The sequence below is a fragment of the Macrobrachium nipponense genome, chromosome 31 (assembly GCF_015104395.2).
Source record: "Macrobrachium nipponense isolate FS-2020 chromosome 31, ASM1510439v2, whole genome shotgun sequence".
Classification (NCBI taxonomy): domain Eukaryota; kingdom Metazoa; phylum Arthropoda; class Malacostraca; order Decapoda; family Palaemonidae; genus Macrobrachium; species Macrobrachium nipponense.
Window position 1 is genome coordinate 9,323,705 of NC_061093.1, and position 25,904 is coordinate 9,349,608.

The 25,904-nt window shown below is 37.7% G+C and overlaps 1 protein-coding gene across 1 annotated transcript in view; it reads left to right on the forward strand.

The window, feature by feature from the left end:
- LOC135206597 (dynein axonemal heavy chain 3-like) overlaps nucleotides 1–25,904 on the forward strand; it is a 270,995-nt gene that overhangs the window by 138,069 nt on the left and 107,022 nt on the right. Inside the window, 8 exon segments of the mRNA XM_064237937.1 lie at nucleotides 380–494; nucleotides 1,133–1,331; nucleotides 1,833–2,001; nucleotides 2,298–2,491; nucleotides 11,969–12,097; nucleotides 13,147–13,348; nucleotides 13,693–13,815; nucleotides 14,690–14,800. Of these exon segments, the coding sequence (XP_064094007.1) occupies nucleotides 380–494; nucleotides 1,133–1,331; nucleotides 1,833–2,001; nucleotides 2,298–2,491; nucleotides 11,969–12,097; nucleotides 13,147–13,348; nucleotides 13,693–13,815; nucleotides 14,690–14,800 (1,242 nt within the window).

Below are 25,904 nucleotides of genomic sequence, written 5' to 3' on the forward strand. Positions count from 1 at the left end.
GCGATGATGTCCAATGGAGTCTGCAATTACTGTCGAACCGAATCATGTGGTATTTTCAGTGGTTATCGACTGTTACTGACAATCATAATGGTAATAATATACTTATTTTTATTAACAATCACTGTTTTATTTGTGAAAAATGATACACACAACTTTCTCTTCATAGTTCACTATTGTCCAGTTCCAAGAAATCAACAACCCATGTGAGCAAATGCCGTTAAAAGAAATTTTTGAAGTGTTAGTTTATATTCTGTTTTTTCTGTTGTTGCTCAAAGCTACTAGAAAAATTAAAACCTTCACAACGCACATCAGTTTCTGCCCACAGGTGATACAAGACTTCAGAATGCAATTCTCTCATTCAAATCCTCCTTTTTTTCAGGAATACCTTGAGGTCTGCAACTCTCGCATCGAAGAAGTCGTAACGATGGTCAGAGGTCACCTGGAACATGGAACAAGGCTGACTCTTGGAGCCCTTATCGTCACTTACGTTCATGGTGAGCAAAATGTATGCAGTACACAGTTATACACACACACACACACAACACACACACACACACAAACATATGTATTAGCGAATACCACAGGAAAATGATAGGCAGAAATTTCTGCCTGTCGTTTTCATGTGGTATTCGCGTATTTAATGAAGTTACGTGCATCTACTGTGATTTTTTAAGCATATATAGACTATACATACATACATAACATACATATATATATATATATATATATATATATATGATATATATATACATATATATATATACTATATATATATATATATATATATATATATATATATATATGATATATATATTATATATATATATATAGTATATCTCAAGTATAAGAGGCCCATTTATACATTACGGTCTAATGCTAAGTACTATATTTCAGTGACGTATCCTGTTTTAACAGAACATTATATGTATTTTGTTAATAATCTAGGTGAAACCAAACTGAGAAATTTGATATTGCTGTTGACTGATCTCTTATGAAAAGATGTTCTGTGTAATATATATTATATTGTTAAAACTAACTATTTTTTCATATAGTTTTCCACCTGAAGATTATTCGGTTTTGACTAGTATGACAGGTTACTTCGTATGAATAAAGTTTGTGCTGTCTGATTTAGGACGGGAGGTTGTGGAGGAACTCATTAGAAAGAACGCATCTTCCACCAATGATTTTTCATGGGTGTCTCAACTCCGATATTACTGGATCAATGAGCTGGTTGTGGTGGACATGATCATGACGCGTTTGCAGTATGGCTACGAATATCTAGGAAACACCTCCAGGCTAGTGATCACACCCCTCACTGACCGATGCTTCAGGTAAGTCAAAGCATAGAGAGCTGAAATACAGGGTAACAACCTTAACACGTCCTGACATTGGAGATGGGTACCAGTCACGAGTCATAGGTCGTGGGAGCAACACCTCGAGACATGTGACTCGTGACTGGTGCCCATCTCTGGTGTCATGACGTGTCAAAGTACTTTTTCTGAAGGTAGGTCCGAAGCCGGTTAAGGTGGCCGCAGCTAGTCCACTCGGTTGTTTACCCTAGCTGGGATAATATATTAAGGTCATAGGGTCGAATATTCATCATACATATGAAGTACTTTAAAACAATTTTTTCATTCAAGTAAGGTCGAGTGACCAGTGCAGTGTTCATTATTGGATAATACTCAGAAGGCATTTATCAGTTTTCCTTTTCTTGATGCAGAGCTTATTTTGTTAGTTATTGGGAGTAAACAACTCTACCATCAAAATTCTGTGTCATTATCATGAATGAATCGGAATGAAAACTATCAGTGTATTTGAACTGTTTGGTCTAGAACTTTGATGGGTGCCCTGAATCTGCATCTCGGAGGGGCTCCAGAGGGTCCTGCTGGCACCGGCAAGACAGAAACCTGCAAAGATCTGGCCAAGGCAGTGGCTAAGCAGTGCATCATATTCAACTGTTCTGATGGCCTAGACTACAAAGCCATGGGCAAGTTCTTCAAAGTAAGTAGAAGTCACAAGATCATCTGATGCTAGTGGTATGTTGTGTGGATAATGATCCTTTTGCAGAGATCACTACAAATCTCATAAAAATATTCATATTTCATGAGTTTTAAAGCTGAGACGAGACAAAGCTTTGCTCAAGGACTTTTCGTTGCTACTCTGTTCATGCCTTGAAACATATTTTCCCCTCTTAATAAAAACACACCTAAAATAAACTGCCGTCACAGATTTACCTTATTTAAAGCAGTGAAATTCATTTACCTCTTAAATGTGAATCGAAACTCGCTCCCCTACAGGGCTTGGCGCAGAGCGGTGCTTGGGCCTGCTTTGACGAGTTTAATCGCATAGAGTTGGAAGTTCTGTCAGTCGTGGGCCAACAGATCCACACAATTCAGACTGCCGTCAGCCGCAGAGCGAAAAGATTTATCTTTGAAGGGGTCGATCTCGCACTGAATCCAAGCTGTAATATTTTCATTACTATGAATCCCGGGTGAGTGGTTTCAAGGAATCTTTCTGATAGAAATTTATCTTTTAACTCAGCCCTCTCGTGTCCTCTGGGCCTTTTGGTTCATTTAACTTTATCCTTGTTGATGCCAGCTGTGGGTGAGTTGATCTGACAGGTATACTGGTAGCTGAGACCCCATTTGATTTGTTGCTTATCTACATATTCTACTCACCAAGGAAACTGTCAACATTGTAGTGATGATATTAATTTATAAATCATTTCCACCATTCACAGTTTTATCTGAAAGTAAAGTGTACTGCAGAATGGCCCGATCCCTGAAATGACTGGGAAAAGGCCCTCATGTAATTAAGGAATTTTTAGGCTTTGTGGGTTTATACAGTTCAGAAAGTCTGCTTCTTTTAGGATCTATTCCCCCCTGGGTATTGGAAACTATAGTCTCAGATGAAGTTCTCAATGAAGTTTTCAGGTGAAAGACTTAGTGGTGAACACGAAATTAATTTTGAAAAATATTTTACTTTCAGGTAGGAATTTTAATCTTTATATGATACTCTTTCTGAAGTCATCCATATTTTTCTCCTTCATTTTTATAATTATCTAAAGTTATTCATGACAATAATTGATCTGTAACGAGACAAGCAGAGCATTTTGTACATAACTAGCATACAACTCTTGAAAGACAGGTCTTTTTCCAGTGTTCTAGGAATTTTGATACACGTGATGTAGTACGTGTGTAGATTTTGAGTGAAACAATATTGTATACATAAAGGGTAAACATATTCTGAGGATTGTGATACCCTAAATAAAATAGATCCATCGTCTGAATACCTTTTTATAAAGTTAGTTTTGAGTTGATCTGCGTTTTTGTATGCGATTCTCTGACGTCTGCTGCAAACAACGCATGAAGGCGCTCTCTGTCAATATAAAATAACGTCGGGAGATGTTAGTAAAAAAATAAACTAAGCAAGTCACTTGGTTCGTCACAAAGATGTAATTCATCCCTTAATATGTTGTAAACAAAGTCTGAATCCACCCCGTACAAATTGGCACTGTCAGGTTTCAAGTTTGACATCAGCTAAAATTGGCGCTATTCGCAAATCAGGGCAATTGAAAACTGCATTCGAGTAATTATGTTAGATTAACAAAGTAGATTTCTTTAGTCCTTTATAAAGGAGACATTTTTTTATATATTATGCAGCCCACAGCATTTCAATGATCTCTTTCAGGGATCTTTTAAACTCCATCGTATCTTGAATAGCGACACAGTAACTACCTTCCAAGCCGAGAATAACCTGATAATACGTTTCTATCTAATCTTCGTGAGCATTTTGATTATTATAAAAATTGGATATCATCACAAAGATTCCATTCATGTATTCACAAGCCTTAAATTGTAAGTCTTATCTGTGTTTCCAGACCTTTTACTTGACGCGTTCATGTAGAAAGTTTTCTTACCATATTATTCAATTGTATCTGCTAATAAGGTCTGGACAGAGTGATATATGTACACATAATAATCAATATAAATATGAAATCATATCGAGCCTAAAAATTTCAGTCAGATATATACATTTTTGCATTTTTCTACCTTGTTATCTGAACATTTTTAAGAGAGAGGTACTTTTAGGTAGTGAGGACCTTTTTAGGCTCTCTCTCACCGCCAGATTATTGAACACGTTTTAGGCTACATACATTTTCCTTTCATTTTTTTCATAGACAAGTTGCGTTTGTAGGTGTCATGAGCATAGAATGTAGATGATTGTCAGTAGGGCATAGGCTGTTATGGTATGCTAGGTCCCATACATCATGACAAGCACATGTAGTGTCACAATTATTTCAAGAAATCACTTGAAATTGGAGACTAAATTGATATTCATTGATCTTCTTTTTAAATTAATTTGAATTTTGACTTTCTTTTTCATTTGGTTACATAACTCGGCTTGATTTGTCGTCGTCAGTCCTTAGATGAATTGCGCGAAGCATTTGCAGCAGACGATCCTCTCAGACCCATTTTTGATTGTGCAGTTCCAATTTATGATTAAATTACGTATATTTCAGTCTTGTTTTTTCTTTAGATGTCTTTCATGAATCGATGGGCTTGCCCTTTAATTCTAAGTGCTTTGAAGAGTTGTATGATAGGAGCAACTTCAGTATTTTTAAGGGGATTTCCATCAAGCAGCTTTGTTTCTGATCTCTCAGAGAACCTTACTTGGAAAACCTGTCTCCAGAAGGTCTACCCTTTTCAGGTCGTTTACTTAAATATCTTTTCTGCCTTGACCTCGTCTGATCTGTATGTAAGATTAACTCGTGTTTTCTGATTGACGGAATTTATAGGTATGCCCAGAAGCTAAAGAAAGATGGTTCCTCGAATTCGATTGATGGGGTGAACAATGGTGAAGGTGTTGGTGGTGGTGGTGGGTGCAGTCGGTAAGGTCCGCCTGTTCTGAGTCACTCATCTCTTCTCCAAACCAGAGCTAAGCTTTGAATTAAAGACCAAGATGCTAAACCTTTAAAATTGAGCCTGCTAGTACTAGTTGTGACGCCTCTGAAGTATGACTTAAGAGAGAGCCCGTTGATCTAGGGTCTTTCTGGGCTTCTTGTTGTTGAAGAGATCTGCGACTTGAGGGAACGTGCAACGAGGCATGTTGGTAGTTGTTGTTGTACTAAAATAAGCACAAATCCTCGTGTGTAATTCACGTTGCACACACTAAACGCTGCCAGTAAAGGCCTACTGCCTTCTTATCCATTTAGTGATTAGATATCCCTTGTCTTGTTTTTGGAAAGTGGAAGGAGAGCAAAAGAGAGAGATGTGTGTTGTGAAAGTCTGTCTGTTGTTGCTTTGAGACCCTGCAAGTTGTAAGGTGTGTCAGGTAGTAACTGGGTTCCTGGGCTCATTTTGGTGTAGTGCTACAGAACTGTGAAGTGAAGCCTCTCCAACATCCTATGCCATAGTTGGATGTCCGATGATGTATTTGCTTTGTCATCCTAAACTGGTAATGAAATGTTCTTAATTCAAATACTATTTTAAAATCCTGAAACTAAAGTTTCACCCTAATTATGCTTCTTTAAAATTATAAAAGTGTATCATGTGGTACCAGGACTTAAAACATTTAAAAAATGTTGTGACCAGAAATTATTTTGAACCTCCACACACTACATTTCTCAGTCTGCCTTAGAATAATGTATGCTCCTTTTGTGCTAATATCTTGAGCCACAAATAAGCGGATATGTTTTAAGTCTTGAACCAATCATGGAATTGTGTTGCTAACAAAATCTAAATGCTTCGCTGGTATTATGGGCTATATTTACTGCTGTAAAAGAGCTTGTGCTAACTGCTGGATTGCAGTTTTGCATATTTAACTTTCTTTTGTGATAAGATTGAATGCAGGTGTTCTTGAGAAGCTTCGAGTATTATTATGAATTATGAACAATAATTTCCTAAATTTCAAGAAGAATTGGGCTTTTTACTTGCAATTTCTTCAGAGTTCAGATCTGGTCTTTTGGGAGGCTAGTTCAGTTTCAGAAATCAGTGAAATGTTTCCTCCTTGTTGCAAAGAATGTTAGCCAACTTTGCTGGAGGATCTACGCTATCATTTAGTGGCTGCAGAGATTCATGTCATGTTTCCACATATGGATCCTTTGATCATCTTAATAATGTTTCAAGGAATCTATGCATATATCTGAAATGCCCATCAGAGGCTAAAACTTGTATGGCACTATCAGTTATTTTTTAATCCTCTATTCTGATTTTGTTGATGTAAGATAACAGCTAACAGCCTTTGAAGCTATTTGCTCCCAAAGATCTGAATAGAACTGGATAATCTACAAGGCAAAGCTTTGACATACAAACAGCACATTTATTAACTTCTCTAAGAGCACAAGCTAATCCAGAGTTAGTATGGGATGGCTACTGCAACTGAAATTCCTATTTGACCTTTCAAGATAATCCCAACTAAAGCTATGTGATTTGAGGATATCTCCTTTTTCTTATCAAATACAAATGTCAAGCCTTTGATTACTGGCAGTTCCCTGGTTATCGGCGGCCTCGGTTAATGGTGATCCGGTTTTATGGCGCTTGTCTAGTGCCATAAAATTGGCGATTTATGGCACCATAACAGGCTGAGTTTCGGGTATTGGTGCCATAAGGTGCTGATAATAGAGTTATGGCGCCATAACATACCTAACAGAGGCACCATTAACCAAAACTAGGCGCCATAAGCGCCATAAATTGCCAAGTTTCAGTTAATGGCAGTTTTCGCTTATCAACACCCTGCTGAAAACGGAACACCTGCCGATAACCAGTGACTGTCATTGTAATACTAAGGTTGGTTTGTGTTTTGATATGACAGGCTAAAAATGGAACAACCTATAAGGGTGAACTGAAGGCTTTTAGGCTCTGCTCTGCAAGTGCCGCGGACAGAATGTATCAGAATGTATGGAATGGGATTTAAAATTTAGGTCAGAGGCAAAGCACTAGGACCTATGAGGTCATTCAGCGCTGAAAGGGAAACAGACAAAAAAGGTTTTAAAGTTGTAACTGGAAGAAAATCTCGAAGTTGCTCCAGGAAGCAATTGCTAGGAGAGGGTGAAACGCAAGATGAAGAAATAGAATATTAATGGAGGTACAGTAAAAGGAATAAAAGGAGTTGCAGCTAGAGGCTAAAAGGACGCTGCAACGAACCTTAAGTAATGCCCACTGTGCACCGTGAGAGGTACACTTACGGCACTATCCCTTACAAAGGTTTCAGGATGTATTTACATGAAATTTTACTGCTGATATGTATTGTTTAGAATATTTTAGGAATTTTGCATCAATTTAATAACAAGATTTCAAGAAAAATGTGTCATTTTAGTCGTCAGCTCGAAACCCCTGCTTAGTATCTGAAGACAGAGAAGTGATTAGTTTTTGTTGCATCCTGGGATTTCACTGTAGTGACGTGCCTTAATGGGTTCCTTGGGAAAGAAAGGGAAGTGGGAAGGATGGTGAGTGATATTTAATCTTTATGCTTAGATATACATAAACAGCTTGGAAACAGAAAGAAGGAAGAGTAAAGAAATTGATAACAAATTGCTGATCTTCACTCAGTCAACGAGATTGTTGTAGCCTCGTGGGTTCTCCATAACATTTTGACAAGAGGAATGACTCTGTTTCAGTACAAAAAACCTTCTGAAGTAGTCGGCTCAAAATCTTAGCGCTTTTTGGATATGCTTGTCACTACAAAGCCTTACGAGGTCAGGTTGCCGGCCAGACCATGAGAAGAATAAAAGTCTGTCGAATTCAGAGTGACGATGTAACAGCAAAGAAAGAGACAAGATCTTCAGACCCGTCAGTTGCTATCTGGGAAGACTTGTATTAGTACAGTCCTATGTTTAGGTGGAATACTGGTATTTCAATCTGCTTGCTATGCTCAGTACGGCACAGATGTTGGGCGGAAGTACATACAAGCAAACAGGAATAACTTGGGAAAACAAAGAGTAAGATCATTTATAAGCGTAGCTAAGGAATGAGAAGTAAAGAAAAGATCACGAAAGATGGGTCCAGGATGTTAATAGTCAGGAACATGTGTCAAGTTAGATCGTTATTTTTCATACATCAGTAAAATATGAGTCGAAGGTCTCATGATGCTTCACATGTGGAATGCAAGACCAAGTGTGATGAAATGTCGATAACCAAAAAGGGGAGAATTTAGGCAGGTGGGTAAAAGCAACAGTAAAAGACTCTGGACTGGAAGTGAGGCAGTTGAAAAGAATATCTACTCAGCAAAGAACAAAACTCAAAGTTTGGTCACATAGAAAACTTGGAATCTGTGTAGCTGACGTTGCATTGAAGATGCAAGGTTTGCATACTTTGTACGTTTTATTGTTTTACTGAAGGCGATTAGGAATTTCAGCCAGGAATTTTGAAGTCAACCGAGTTAGAGTGGAGGGGAAAAAAGACTAAATAGGCTGGAGTGGAGGTGATGGGACAAAGAAGGAAGCCGAGAAAGTGATGGTTGAAATAGCTAGATTCACAGCTTGAGTGGAACCAGCGCTTCAGCCTTTAGAATTGGTGTTTAGCTGCTTCAGGCAAAGTGGAAATCACGCGATGGCTTCAAGGACTGACACCTTTTAATGACGACTCGTGCATCAGAGAATTACTGTACTACGATGACTTTTCTTATATCTGTTCATCCATTTATTTGTTTGGTTTTTAGGTATGGCTACTAGCTGCCATTTCCTGTGTGTCTGGGTAGTTTTATAAATCCCCTAACTGCATGCATCTAAACGAAGATATAACTGTCATTTGATCATTCTCTAATTAATTGTTGTTGTAGAAAATGGTATGTATATGCATTTTGCCATCTGTTTTTTTGCAATCATTCTTGACTTCCAGAAGTTATAGTACTGTCTCACTGATTAAATCGCTAAGTATGTTGAAAATCTGGTTAAAGACAATAGAGTTTAGAGACTGCAAACAAAATGTAAACAATTCAGCATTCGTGTGTGATACTGATTTTCCAAGTGTAAATGTTTTACGTTTGTGTGCCTGTTGATGTACGAACTCATTTGTATATTTATATCCTTATGATTTAGCAAATGTGTCTGAGCAATGATTTGTAACTGGAAGTTATTAAAACCGTCCTCTATACTATAACAGTGACAACACGCTTCTGATGTCTTTCACTTCACACAGTAACCACTTGTTTGTTTGTCTTGATTATCTTGTTCATACACTAAATATCAACACTTCGCATCTGCTCACATGTGAGAGTTTGAATAATTGATCGATTTTATTTTTTAGAGATTTGTTTAAATATATATTTAACTCATTTCCTGGGTCATTTCTGATTTATCTAAAACCATTTAAGTAGAATTTGATGAATCTTGCTGTGTTAGTTTTAAGTTGTTTTGATTTCCTTAAAGTTTCCTTTTTCTAATTCCTAAAATATTACTATTTTAATCTAAGTCGGTTATCAATGAGGTTCTCTGTTTTCTATGGTTTTGTATGAGATGTTTGAATATTTAAACCTTTTTTGCAATCTGCTGTGACATAGAGCTTTGCTTCATTTCGATAAAAAAGATAAGTTAAATTAAACCTCGTATAATTGACTGCCAACATAACTTTCTTTGAAGATGCTTAAAGTTTGGTGCATTCATGGTAGGTAATAATCCATTTGTATGTTTTCATCTTTGTTTGTGTAGCAATTTCAAGAAAATATATATATATATATATATATATATATTATATATATATAATATATATAATATATATATATATTACACACAGACACATACAGACAGTCCCTGCTTATTGACGGGGATTCCGTTATTGGCGGGGCGGTGATAAGCATACACCGCCATTAACCGAAACTCGGCGATTTATGGCTCTTAAAGCGCTGATAACCGGTTAGTGCCACCATAACTCTATTATCTACTCCTTATGGCACTGATAACTGGAACTCTGTGCATTATGGCGCCATAAATTGCCGATCTCATTGTGCTAGACAAGTTTCATAAGACCAGATCGCCATTAACAGAGTTGGCCGGTAACTGGGCTGCCTTATATTTATAATTATTTTTGTGCTTGCTTATAGAGGTGTAAAAGATATATTCATGTATACATTTATGCATATAGGTTAATGTATGTCTATAGTTGAATGTATGTATGTTTCTTCTACTGACATAAAAATATCTATATGTATATTTATATACATAATCTCCTATCGATGCTATACAGACGGGTTTTGCATCATTACTTATATATATACGCTTGTAAGCATAGAAAATCTCTCCACCCTTGACATAAAAGCGAAGAAGGAAGACTGCTTGATTTCCGAATGACTAATCAGACTTGTGTAAATGGCGTGCAGTATAGGAAAACTAATTTACATTATGTATTCGAATTCACATTTAGATTTATGTTAAATTCATGCATGCTATATTCAGATTAACCTCGTAGTTAGTCACTGTGGGCAGGGCTGCTTACGTTTTTTCATTTGGCTTTTAAAGCAAAAAGGGAATGTTCTTCTTGCTAAAAAGAATCAAGGGGAGAACTACTACGAACATTAGATATTAAATTTAGGAAACTTTTATATATAGTACGTACCTATCACATGCCAGAAATTGATATACCAGCTTCATCATATTCAGAAATGTTTAAATCTTTAAATCTCAAGAGGAGCCCTCACAACTCCAACAACTTATTAATCTCAGTTAATCGGCTGCATCTGGACAAAAGGACCTAATATCTCCACGTGAAAATCGCCTTGAAGTGAAGAGAGATTTGGTGTATCCTAAATAAAAGGGAAGCTTAATTCTACCCCCCTTTTAATGAATGGAATGGGAAACATATGAGGAAAACTGAACGAGTAGAATGATCTGGGTTACCCAGAAAGCATTACGATTGAATTAGTATTGTAATTAACAGGTCCTCTTAGTGCTCTGAAGTGCCTATGAGCGCTAGTGTTTTAAGTCCTTTGCACCACCAAAATCAGATAAACTGCATAAGGCCAGTGTTATTGTTTAGTAGTTTAACCAAACCAGAAACCACTGGTTCAAAAATGTCCTGAGATGCTGTTGTAAACCAAGAAACCTTCCAAATTCCGTATATAAAGAGCATTGACATGTTCTGCATTAAGGGCGTCTCAGGGATGTCCCTTAGGATATCTGCAGGAAGAAGCAAGAACCCTACTATATTTTGACCTTGATGAAGGATTTTGATAAACAGTCGACCTTCAGGTATAATTTATTGATTTGCATGATTAAAACGAATGATTTTGGAGTTTTTTTTTAACCAATTTTAAAAGACGTCTAGATTTTTATCCCTGTAGATTCATGTTGAAATTCTGTTAATGAATCCCTTAACCATGCTTCTCACCATTTTCAAAAGACACTTGTTTTTTTATTTATTAGATTTTTTATCTCAAGGAAATCAAGGTGTTCCTGCTTTATATTATTTTATTAGTTTTAAGGGCTGTATATTTCCCCCTTCATCCTTTTATATAAACTAGGTTTATGTAATTTTCTTGACTAAGAATAGTGAAGTTTTTAGGTCATTGGAATTACGCACATTATTTAGGAAATGAGATGCAGTAGGTGTTTGTTATCGCTAATTACGCCCCCTTTGTGAGGGCATAAAAATATTTCACTTTAGGTACTTAACTTAAATGGCTTTATCGGGAATATGATGCAGGAATTTCATTGAATCATTTTCACGCAGAAGGTATCATCAAAATGTTTTAAAAAAACCACTTTGTACAGAAAACATCCAGATTATTATTGGCATTTTCTTGTAAATTTCGTAGAGAAAACGTTGACTTCTGTTCATTTGGGACGTCTAATCTTGGGCACCACTGCCCTGATCCCCTTGTGTTCCGGGTATTTCATGAGGGTGGGACACATTCAGCTCATATCTTAAAAAAAGGAAGAAATATTTTCAACTGGCACTTATTGTAGGTTGTCATGAATGGCACGACATAATTGAACGCTTTCTACTTTTGTCATATTGAATCTGATTCCCGTCAGGTACACTGGCCGTCGGGAATTACCGGACAACCTGAAGGTCCTCTTCCGCACCGTAGCCATGATGGTGCCTGATTACGCCATGATTTCCAAAATCTCCCTCTTTTCCATGGGATTCGTTCAGGCTGAGAGGTATCGTGCTTTTGGATTGGTTTCAAATGTGTACGCGCGTTTCTTGATTCATTTCATTCTCCAATTTTATTAATGTATCAAACATTTTGAAACATGTTCAGTACATATGGTTGTCAAGAATAAAGTATAGAAGTTATACTCATCATTACAGTGTTCCCCCCGTATTCGCGGAGGATGTGTACCAAACCCCATTAAGAATAACTAGAATCCACAAGTAGTTGAAACCCCTTTAATAAAAATGCTTAAAACTGCCTGTTTCGTAAGTTAATACTCAAGAAAACCCACTTGAAATGTTTATACTGTTTTTTTAATAGTTTTATCATGAAATCTTATGATGAAACAGACAAAACCAGGAATTTGTGGATATTTCTCATAGAAAAAATAACGTGAATAGGCGAATTTTCAGCGAATAATGGGTATACATGTTCCAGAGAGAAATCCTCGAATATGTGAGACCGTGAATCCGGAATGCTCGAATACTGGGGTACACTGTATCTCCATTATCATCTGTGTTGATTTTTGAGGCCCTTCTCCTGGCCCTGTATCACTCCATCTAGCGCACCTTTCCACATCTGTTAGCTACAGTTCGTCAGTTACAAGGATAGCTTGCATTTCTGTCATAAGTGTTTTTGAATAACTGTGCCACCTCATCTCTTTTGTAATAACTGTTGTACGACTAAATTGTTTTTATTTATTTCGTCATAAATATTTCTCTTTTAATTCTTTTTACTTTAGACATTACTGTAGCAATTTGGAATACTTTTTGTGGCTGCTTACTTGAAATTCCTCGTCACGAGTAGTTTTCGTCATTATGTTTTGAGGGAGGGTGTGTGTGTGTGGAAGTGAAAGGCGTTCCTCCTTTCATCTCCTGGAAGAAGGAATAGAAACATTTAAAACAACCGAACCAATGTAGAGTGATTAATTGCCTTTTGGGATTCTCGCCCATGTTATTTTCTCGATATGGCTCTCAAATTTTGGGGATGAACCGATATGACGCGAGTTGTATCGTTTTACGTCTTATCTGTGCTCCTTTTTCGTCTCCTTCTTAGCCTGGCTCGCAAGATAGTAGACACATACAAACTGTGTTGCGAGCAGCTGTCGTCTCAGCACCACTACGACTACGGCATGAGGGCCGTGAAAGCGGTCCTCCTGGCAGCTGCCAATCTGAAGCAGTTGAGCCCCGACCTCCCCGAGCCGCAGATTGTCCTGAGGGCCATCAGGGACGTCAATATACCCAAGTTCCTCGCTCAGGTATGAAAGTTTCGAAGTTTATTATTTATCATGGGTTCAGTTGCTTGAAACGTTTGACTTCTGCTAGGTAATACATTTCATCATTTGATTTAGTATAAAGTTCTCTCTCTCCATCTGAGATCATTTTGAATTTATTTTCATTTGCATTTTAGTACTTTCGAATTCATTCTGGAATGTGCTCATTTTACCAATGATTTTTTCCCCATTTGATATAGTCTGGAATTCTCTTTCTTTCTATTTCAAAACGAAAGGAAAATCATAGATGTATTTGCACAACACACATTTCTAGGCTACAAAAACAGAGGAACTCCCTTGTGAGTCTTTCATGTCACGGGTCATTCCAGGATGTGCCCCTGTTTGAGGGAATCGTGCAAGACCTGTTTCCGTCCGAGAAGGGTCAGACGGTAGAAAACGACCAGTTTCTCGAAGCAGCTCTCAGGAAGACTCTGGAGGAGAATAATCTACAGGTACAAATGAAGCGCACTCTACTATTTTTTGCTTTCAGTTTTCTGTGAAAGAAAACTATTGTTACTGGCTTTATCTCTCCGTCCATACTTCTGTCCACCCTCAGATCTTATAAACTACTGAGGCTAGAGAGCTGCAAACTGGTATACTGATCATCCACCCTCCAATCATCAAACATACCAAATTGCAGACCTCTGGCCTCACTAGTTATTATTTTATTTAAAGTTAAAGTTAGCCATGATCGTGTGTCTGGCAATTATATAGAAGATGCCACCACCGTGGTTAAAGTTTCATGAGTCGCGGCTTACACAGAATTATACCGAAACCACCGAAAGATAGATCTATCTTCAGTGGCCTCGATTATACGCTGTACAGAAAACTCGATTGCGCCAAAGAAACTTCGGTACACTTTTTACTTTATTTTTTATTTTGAATTTGTCTACTAATTTCATAGTCGATGTTTTGTTCTCTTGAAAGATTGAAAGTGTATAATCTTTACACGAATCATTTTTATAGCTTACGAAAATTCTGCTTTCCTTAAAATTAATATTCAATACGATGGTGAAACTAGCTATGTAAAATATGTGTCATTGTTTATGAATGATAAGGGTGCTGGTTATTTTCTCCATTTTTCCAGTTAAAAAAAGGACATGCCCCTGAATATTACACTTTTAAGACGTCTTCTTCAATTTTCGTATTTAAAACCTTTCACAGACATCATTAATGGCTTTCGTGCTGAATCTTTTTTCTATCTAATTAGCTTTATTTTCGTATATTTCTAATTTACTTATAATCTACCCAAAAGTTATCAGTATGCATTTATTGTGACATCTTGACTCAGCGGTCAAACTGTTTATCATTAAAAATATGTTGTAGGCTGTACCTTGGTTCATGGAGAAGATGGTTCAACTGTATAACATGGTTCTGGTTCGTCATGGGGTCATGATTGTTGGCGAGCCTCTGAGTGGGAAGACTCAGGCCTATCAGGTATGGATAGCGATATATTTGGTTATTAGCATAATGTATTTAAGGAGCTACCAACCAGTCTTTCAGTCGTTTTCTGTCTGTCTGCCTGTCTTTCGTTTTATACTTTAAGTCTTATATACTATATCTGCCACTCCAGTTGACAAAGACTTATTCTTTGTTTCTGCAGTAATATTTTTTATTGATATTAATTTGATGAGTGTTTTATTAGGGGGGCAATCTTATTTCATGTTACTGAAGGGTTTGTAGTTTAATTCATTCGGGAACAGTATTTTATCTAAAGTGGTAAAATGAAGTGTAATTATTCATATCGTTCGACTAACCAGATGTTATTCTTACTTCTGCTAAGACATTGTGCCCGGTGTTCATCATCTTGAACCTCTAAAATCTTTCTGTACAAAGGGCATTTGGCTCAAAACGTCACCTGAGACAACAGTGGCTAGCACATATATGGGCCTCACATTGGTACCTTAGACAACACTGGGCAGAGGTAGAATGCATCTTCCAACTTTATATCAGAAAGCAATGGCTACATTGGCCTTGGGGTTTGCAATTTGAACTCAGACAGCAACGAATAGAACACGCATGAATCTTACAACCTCATCAAAGACAGCAGTGGCTAGAATGGATACAGGCTTAGCAACTTCATCGCAGATAGTAGCGGCTGAAGCGGCTTCAGAACACTGTCCCAGAATTAGAGGCTGGAACAGCAGTCATGGATTCATAAAGCCATGTCTCACCTTATAGTGTCTGAAATGGGCATGAATCTTGAATCCTTACTCCAATCAGCACTGGTTAGAATGAGTAAGAGTGTCCCAACTTCATCTGAAACAACAAGTAATAGTAATACTAAGAACAAGTAATAGTAATAGTAAGAGCATGAGTCTCGCAAGCACATCACAAACAGCCATAGTGGTCAGGTCATGGATCTTGCCCCCTCATCTCAGAAATTAGTTATTATCATGGATACAGGTCTTGCATCCTCAAATCAGAAGTCATTGACTAGCATGGGCATTGTTCTCACAGACTCATCTTTGAAATCAGTGACTAGCGTAAGTACGGATGGCTTGCAGCTGTATCTTAAAAATGTAAAGCTATTGCATGCATTGGTTTTGCAGCCTCATCTGTGGGATCAATGGCTAACAATGTCCTAGTTGTTGCAGTGATATATTGGAGAACAGCTGTTGCAAGGACTAGCATTGACATTGTTTGCAACATCATGTCAATAAACAACTGCTGCAGAGGCAATATGACTTGCAACTTCATTTCAGAGATCAATTGGTGGAATGGTATGGGTCTCACCGACAGATCTCATGAATGGTTGGCTAGCAAGGTAAAGAACTTCGTGGCCTCACCTCAGAAATCAATGGGTAATGAAGGCCTCGATTTCACAGCCCCATCTTAGAAGTCAACAATGAGCACAGTCATAGGTCTTGCAATCTTATTTTAGACAACAGTGATAAACAAGGCTTTGGGTCTCCCAACCTAACCTTGGAAATCTTAGATTAGAAAGGGTATGACGGTGCAAATTAACTTCAGGAGATCAATGGCTAACACTGACATGATCCTTGCACCTCAGGTTAGAAATCAACCATGTGTCAGACAGTAATATCTAGAACAGTTATGGCATGGTCTTACAATCTCATCTCCGACACCACAGGATGAGGTCAAAGAGGTTACAAGGAGTATTTGTGGGGCTAGGAAGGTAGAAAAAGCCAAGAGACGCTGTCATACAATGGGTAGAATGGAAAGGGATCTTTCAACCCCCTATCATACAGCAACGACCGAAAGAGGCCTGGCTTTCATGACTTCATCTTAGGCAACAGTGTCTAGAAAGACATAAGGCTCATGTTTAAGATATGCATGAATCTCACATCCTTATTTCAGACAATAATGGCAGACAGGTATTTGTCTCATAAACTTATTCCAGACAGCAATGGCTTAAAACAAGCATAGATACCATGACCTCATCTCAGGTTAGGCATATGTCTTGTAACCTCATATCAGTTAGCAATGGTTTGAATGAATTTTTCTTACAACCTGATATGAAACCCATGGCTAGAGCATGACTGAGACCTGGTTCTCAGGCTTAATAGGATAGAAGAGGCATGACTCACTATCCCCTCTCAGATAAGCAATGGTTGAAGACGACAGGTATGTGTGGCAAGAATGTGCTTGGATATCTTTTCCCAGTCTGAAAACAGAATTTTCAAGCTAATGTCAGATACGAATAGCTTTAATGTCATAATCTAATTTCAGAAAAAATGACTAAGAAGGGCGTGAGTCTTGCAACATCATCTAGGAAGTGAATAGCCAGAAAGCTCATGGATTCTGCATATACCTAGAAATAGATGGATAGAATAGCTAGAGGGCCAGTAGCATCATCCCTGGAAAAGGGAATAAAGCTGAGAGTGGTGCAATAGCTAGAAAGGGCGTGGATCTCGCATGCTTATTCCAGACAGCCGGCATCTTTTAGGCTCACCTGAGACAGCAATGGCTAGAATGGACATGAGTCTTGCAACCCCACCTAAGACAGCAATAACTATGATAGACTTTGATCTCACAGATCTCCCTTAGAAAACAGTTTCCAAGAGGGGGGCATGGATCTTGAAATCTCATCCCAGACACTTGTGAGATGGTGTTCTTAGAATCTTGACTTAGCATCTACTAGTAGGTACTGATCTAGTAACTTCCTCTCAAACAGCACAGGCTAAAACTGACATTTTTCTTTCAAACTCATCATTGAAAGCAATTGCTAAAACTGGAAATTATCTCACAACCTTATTTGAGGCAGTTATGGCAAATGGGCATGGTTCTTGTATTCTCACCTAAGAAAAAATCTAGTACACACATCTCAAAAATTCATCTTAAACATTGGTCATGAAATCTCATTCAGATAGTAATGGGTGAAATGGTAAGTTCTCATAACCTCTCCTCAGAAACAGTGGCTAGAATGAGTATGGGTCTAGCAATTGTATCTCAGAGCTAAACTTGGCCTTGTAACCCTATCCCAGAAAACAATGGGTAGGTTTTTTGTAACCTAACTCAGATGACATTGGCTGGAACAGCCATGAATCTCAATAATCCATCAAAGTTTTTTGCTCTCTTACCCACATCTTAGGAAGCAATGGCTAGAACTGGCGTGGGTCTCGTAACCTTTTCTTGGATAGAAACGGCTAGAGCTATCGTGGGTATCACAAACCTTTCTAGATGGGAGTGACTAGTTTGAGCTTGTGTATCCCCATCTCATACAGCAATAGACAGTGCTACAAACTTTCAGCCATGTGTCAGACAGCAGTGGCTTTCATGGAAGTAAGCGTGCAACTTCACCTCAGACAGAAATAGCCTGAAGAGACATGAGCCTCTCAATCACATCTCAGACAGCAATTGCTAAGACAGACATGAGTCTCACAACCTTATCTCTGACAACAATAGATAGAATGGGCATAGGTCATGCAACTTCATCCCAGACAGTAATAGCTATAGCTGTTATGGGTCCTGCAACATCATCCAAGAGAACTGGGTCTGTTATATATAACCAAAACTTCAATTCCTAGAGTAAGGGTGGGTGTTGCACTGTCATCTCAAGGTTATTATGGGTTATCTCAAGGTTAACAACCTCATCTCATAAATCTAGGGCTTGTATTAGCATAAGTGTCATAGGCTTCTCTGAAAAATCCATGGTTAGTGAGGGCATGTAGTTTGAGTGCCTAGCACCAATGCAGGTCTAGTAGCCTTATAAATCAGAAATCAAATATTAGCATTGATATAGTTCTCACAACCTCATCAGCAATCAATAGCAGCTCAGAAATCAAGGCTAGTAACAGTTTGGAAACTTTTTTCAGAGGACATTAGATATCAGGGATATGGGTCCTGAAATTTATCACAGAGGACAGCAAGTAAAATGCAGTCTCATGTCAGAAATCAGCAGCTAGCATGGGTTTGGGCCTCCCCATCCTTATCTTAGGTGTTATTAAGGGCATTTGTCTCTCAACCTCATCTCAGAAAGCAATGTTTAGTACCTGCATGGGTCTGGCAATCTCATGTAGCAAATGAACAGTTTGAGCTGTTATATACATAGCTCATCTCAGAAATAATAATCTATCAGTGGCAGGGCCTCTCAGCCTCATCTCGAGATCAACGACTTGTAGCTTCATCTCAGAAATCAATAGTCAAGCATGGGCATGGTTCTTATGAACACATTTCAGATAGTAATGGCTAAAATAAGCCTGGGTCTCTTACCCCCATCTGAAACAGCAACGGTTAGGAGCATGAGACAGCATCCTTATCTCAGACAGCAGTGGGTAGAATGTGTGTGGTTATTGCAACCTTAACTCAGAAATGGCTAGAATAAGCATGAGTTTTGCAATATCGTCTAAAGCAACATTTGCTAGAAGTAGCAATATCATCCCAGATGTAGTTGATAAGAATGGGCATTTGTTTCACCTCATCAAAGACTGCAAAGGTTAGAATTGCATTGTTTCTTGCAACCTTATCTCTTACAACAATGTCTAGAACAAAATAATTGGTTGCAGCCTTATCTATAATGTTACAGAGGTTAGAACAAACATGGTTCTTGTAACTTCATTATAGTTAGCAATGGCTAGAACAAGTGTATATTTCACATAATCTCAGCCATAGCTAAACACGGTAATGATCTTGCAACATAATCTCGGGCATCTGTACATAACTATAATGGGTTTGTGTCCTACAAATTAACCTTAGACAGATACTCGTATAGGTTTAGCAGCATCATCCCAGGCAGCAATACCTAAAAATGCATGGATTTTACCATCATATCTCATCTTAAATAAGTGACCAGAACTAGCATAGGTCTTGATATGTGGAGCACCCATTTGATCTCGCATACCCATCTCAAACAGCTATAACTAATCTAGAATGAACAAGGGCCTTGCAGTCACATTTCAGACAATGACTTGCAACCCTATCCTAGAAGATAACGACTAGATCACTCAGGGAATTTCCAACCTCATCTCAGATAACAATTAGGTACTGGTCCCATAAGCTTATCCCATAAAGCAATGCCTATTATAGGGGTAGGCCTTGCAATTTAAACTTAAAGAGCAATGGACAGAATAGGTATGGGAATTGTGATCTTATTTCAGACAGCAATGATATAACGAGCATGGGTCTTTATATTTCATCTTATACTTTAATTGCTAGAAAAGACATTGGTTTTGCACCCTCATTTGAAATATAAACTGCTAGCAAGTCTCATAACTGGATCTCAGTAATGATTGGTTAGTCATGACATGGACCTTACGACCTCAGCTAAAAAATCAGAAGTTTATGTGGGCATGTGTCTTGTAACTTCATCTCGGAAATCAGTGGTTAAGGGGATCATAGGTCTTACACCCTTATCTCAGAAGTCCGTATCTAGTACCAGCATAGTGTAACAACTTCAGCTTAATCAACCAGTTGTAAGTAAGGGCATGGTCCTTTGAGCCTTATATCATACATGTAGCATGAGCAGGAGTCTCACAGTTTCATTTCAGAATGCAGTGATATGGATGTTGCCGCCAATTTTAGTCAGTGGTTAGAAATGGTCTGGATTTCACTTCTTCATTGCAGAAATCAATAGTTAACATGGACACTGTGTGAAAGCCTCACCTCAGAATTCATTGGCTGTTTTGTTGTTGAATTATTTAAGAAAACAACGGTGTCTAAAAGTATGGACCTCGTAGGGGGGTAGTGTCGTACGTGCACCTCATTTGGTGCAATGTAAGCATTACTTAGGTTCTTTGCAGTGTGCCTTTGGCCCCTAGCTGCAGCTACTTTCATTCCTTTTACTGTACCTCCGTTCATAATCTCTTTCTTCCATCTTACTGCCCACCCTCTCCTAACAATGTGCGACTGTGTTTTTCCTCCTGTAACACCTTTCAAACCTTTTACCATCAATTTCTATTTCAGCGCAGAATGGCCTTAGTTGCCCCCAGTACTTGGCATAATGGCAAAAATCTGTATAAATCAAATCAAATCAAATCAATAAAAGTATGGAACTCATAGTCTCATCTCTTGTAGCTACAGCTAAAATGGGTGTATATCAAAGCCTCTTCTTTGGAATAAATGCCTAGAGTGAGCGTGGGTCTTTGGAATCAACAGCTAAAATTACTTGTAGTATGATTCTCTCAGCCTCACCTCAAGAATCAATGGCTTGCGAGGGCATGACTCTCTCAGTCTCTTTTTAGAGTGGCTAGCAAGGGAATAGTTGTTGTTCAACTTATCATATCAGAAATCAATAGCTAGAAAAGGCATGATTCCCACAGCCTTAGCTCAGATACCAAAGGCTAGATAAGTTTTAGGCTTTGCTACCCTTCTTGAGGAGTCAAGTAGTACTTGAAATGCCCTTGGCCTTGTAGCTTCATGTAAAAACTCAAATTCCAGAGAACGCACGGGTATCAGAACCTAATTTCAGCAGGAATGAGTAGAATTCATAGATCTTGCAGCCTCATATCAACAGTAGTTGCCAGAATGGGTACGCATTTACATCTCGGAGAGAAAATGCTAGAGATCTGGAATGCTAAAATGACATAAGTCTTGGAAACTCATCTGAGAAGACATTTCAGAATGAGCATTGGTGTTACAACCTTATTTTAATGCTAACTGCTAACAAGTGCGTGACTCTCACTACGTAACAGGTAGAAACCTATGGGACTCGCAATGATATGTCAGAAAACAGGGCTAGAATGGACCTGGACTGCTCAGCTTTATCTCATAAATCAGTGGCCTATCTTCTGTAATCAAAGAAGCGAAAGTGCCCAGGTCTTCTAACTTGACCGCAAAAAGCAACGGATAGAGAAGGCATATATTGTGAACTTTTAGTCAGTTTCTCAGTTCCGTTATTTTACGGACCATTTTCTCTTTCCCTCTTCGCCTTTTCTACCTTTATCCTCTCTTTAGTCACCATCCTCAGTAATTTATGTAATCGACTAACTTATGGCATTTTTTTCTAAAATTATTGAAACAAATCAGTCCGCTTGAGCTCCTGTAAAGATATTTTCAAGCTTTCAAAAAGAGAACATCTAGCTGATAAGCATATATGTGGAAACTACAGAATGTTCAAGGGGCAACCAGACGATCAAGTGCCAACGCATTTCCCCAAGAGGAGCAAAGAATGTCTGCATGTATCCTGGTTGGCTTGAAAACCGTCCAGCTGTTTCATAGATTTTTGGGCCAAGTCAGCCCTGGATATTTCTTCTGCTCGATCTGGACAATACCAAAGACCTCTTCTCATTACTAAAGACATTTCTGTCAATACAGTCTAGATTGTGTTCCACAGGCTTTTCATTACTTTATCCTAAAACAACTTCCACTCTTGTTTCTTCAAAAGTTGCCGGTCATCGTCGGTTTAACGGTAAAAACCCAAAACGTAATTCATAACTTAACAGAACAGGCCACAATTTGGTGTTTGTTCTTGAGCCATTTATATAATGTACTTTTAGAAGAATACAGATACTACATTGTAGTATAGAATTTCTATAGGTTGGTTATTTATGACATCAATATTCATGTTTTATGCTCTTTGATATAAGCTTGGGTGGCTGATAAAAAATATAAAAATATTATACCTTGGGGTAACAATGCATTTGGTCTTCATCTTCTTGTGTAGCTCTAGATTAATTTTACTTGTAAGTAATCTCCTTTGTGTCTTTCTCTAGTGGAAAATGTAAGTTTTGCTTTTAGATTGATTTTCTGTGTTAAAATGAAACTCGGCACGAAAATTAATATGACTAAATACAATTAGGAAACATCAGATTGATGAAAAATATGTTAAAGATGAAAAAATATGTATTTCATTGGGTAGAAAGTCTTGTATGCCTGTTGCTACTAGTGAAGCGTTCCAGTAACAATAAAAAGAAAAAGAATGACATTGCAGTGCCAAAGTAAATATTTCATAAGTGATGAGCTCGCACCTTCCAGAGTAAGCACTAACCCTTCCACCCTACAGACCATGGCAACCTCACTCCAGAAGAAAGAGCGGACTCGTCGTATTGGGATGTTCAAGTCTGCAGCCAAAGTTGGAGTACTGATCTTCTACAATATTAACAAATCTAGTCTCATTCTGGGATTTTCCTAAGGAAGGAAAACGTGGGAAGAAAACAATGATATTCTAGGCCTTGTGAATGTTAGTTTGAACTTTGTATCTTTCAATCGCCCAGGACTGTGTACAGTGTTCTTCTGAAGTTCATTGCAAGGACTTCATGTCATTTTTTATTTCGTGGAATGTTCATCCATCCATGGGTGTACAGTTGCTTTTTTCTCTATGAAGTTCAGCGTAAGAATCACTATCAACACTGAAGTATTTCACACTGGCCTATGTCATTTTTTCTTCTCTAAATCTTCCTTTTCTATAAAACACTTAGTTCTTTTTTAATCCTTTTTTCCACCAAGGGTGTTGATATCAGAGATATATAATAGCAGATGCAGAAGCTACTTAATCCAATTTTGATAAACCTTTATCCAATATCCTGTATCCTTTTCTCATCCACGGCATTGACTCAAATCTCTTTTCACGTCTTTTCTTCACTATTTGTTTCATCACTTTTCATTTTCTCTTTATTTCTCCACATGATTACGTAAACAAAGAATATATATCCACATTCTCCATTTGTTTCAGGTCAGGGAAAATTCTCTCCTTGGTTGCAAATTTTGTTAGAGCAATATCTAAAAACGAAAAAAATACCATATATTTATAAACATTTAGTATTAACCAGTATGATTTGCTCTTTTTTTTCTCTGTAACCAAAGTGAAATTTTTTTCTGACCAAAAATACTATATTCCTCATCTGGCACTTTTCTTATGCACTGACAGGCCTGTATCACACAAATGTTTGATATTTATTAACTGAATATTCATAATTATCATCGCAATAACTTATGTTGAATACAACTGTTTCGTGATGTCGAGACTAATGTACACCTAACCATAAGCAGCAAGACTCATTAACTCAAAGGGCATAATTTGCATTCTGTAATAACAGGACTACTTAATTTCAATGTAGAAGTTTAGTCTACGGAGTCATTCTGTCAACCACTGGAACATTTATTACATTTGTCGTGACTCATAACTGCAAAGAAAACCTCCTAAACTCATCTTCATGACTCCCAAATCCTTCTCTTCAAATATTCTATCGCTTTTCATGAGCTTCTCAATTTGTCTTCTTTATGTGTCATCATGTTTCATTAGCCAAAGCTCGATTATTAAAATTTACTGTATTCATCATGAATCTAACACATTTCAACTATTTCTCCTTACTTTTGACCTCTAGAATTCTGCACAAAATGTCAGCTAAGGTGAATGATTTCAGAAAGAATATTAAAGATAGTTAACAATACGTCCCAAGATAACTGGGGTGCTTTCTCTTGTCAAAAATTCTTTGATAAAATATAATTTCACACGAGGGTCAATATAATCGGGCAGAATGACTTTCTGTTCCCTCCGTAGATTGATCAAAGTTGTTTTCATAGCTGTATTCTTTATCCAGTGATGAATATTGTTAGTTTTCATAATCTTAATCTCCTGCCGCTGAGTAGAGCCATTTTCCCCAAGACCTAAAATTCATCTCTGTTGTTCTTGTGACTATTTTTTCCCTTTCATTAGCAGCTCTTAGCCATAGACCATGATTTTTTTTTCTAATTTTCAGAGTTTTGTGATTAAATGTCCTTCATAATTACAAATCCATTTCCTAATTGACGTTAATATATCCATCTAAAGTGACCTGTGTTGTCAGTAAAGCTGCTTCAGGAAACCAGAATGTTTTAATTAGAGATGAGATGTTCCTAATATTCCTTTTCTTGAGAGTCTGTCGTGTGCGCTGTTTCCTCTTTGCTGATGAATAGTTGTGTCGAATTTCCTCACACGTTTCAAGTCTCCTCACTGTTTTTATTTTACAACTGAAAATCAAATAGGACCTCGATTTTGCAGTTTCCTTGCTTTTGCGCATGCGTAAACACGTCTGCTGATTTGCTGTTGGGGAAATAATCATGAGCAGCTTTCATGCATCGAAGGAAGTTTGCACTTCTTCATCTCGAGAATACAGAGGTACTTACAAACTACAAATACAGTGGGCCCCCGTATTCGCGTTCTCGACATTCGCGGATTTCTTTATGAACCATATCTACCCATTATTTGCGGGAAATTCGTGTATTGCGGAATTTTTCTATTATAAATATCCCAAAATGTCATCGTAAAATACACTTTTTGTGATAAAACTATTAAAAAAAACAGGTATAATACGTTTTAGTGGGTTTTTCCTGAGTTTTAACTAACAATCTAGGCAGTTTTAAGCATTATTGTAGTGGTTTCAACTATTCGCGGATTCTAGCTATTCGTGGGTGGGTCTGGTACACTTCCCCCGCGAATACAGGGGGACACTGCATTCTGTTTCGTCAAATTTCACGAAAGCAGACAAATCACATTGTATCGATTAACAGATGATTTCCTCGATAGCAGATCACATTCACGTAGTAGTGTTTGCAATTTGCTTTCGTTGTTCCAAGGAAGCAAGGACCCCAAAAACAAGAGGTTCTAAGCTTGAATTGCAGTGTTGTCTTATTTCTGACTGAGAAATGCAGCCCGAGTCAGGAGATTGTGTGTGTGTGCTTTGTGGTCGTGTTTGTGTGCCTTGTTTGTGTTTTACTCTGTCATCTTATCAAAAACCTTGAATTTTGTAAAAAAGTTAAACAATCCAATGTCTTTGTCTTTCGTCAAATCAAGTCCGTTAACCGGCTGTCCTTTTGTCTTTTACTGTAGTTTACTTTAGACTTTACGAAAATAAGATAGACTTATTTATACTTGTAAGTGTAACTTGCATAAACCCCAAAAAGCGGAGTTTATATTGTGTCATTGTAACCAAGTCTCTTAAATGTTTTTCTTTTCATCTCACTTTCTCATATAAAGACTATTCTAGATGTCAGTTAATATTTATACTTTTGCCTGAGACCTATTCGTGTATTATGACTCCTAACAATGCCAATCTTTCTAAATTCAACTGGTCTTCATAACAGTGTTTTGCTTTTTCCAATTTTTGCTACAAAATACCAAGCTTTGTTTTTCCAACAATGAAAAGCTTCGCTTTCGATCATT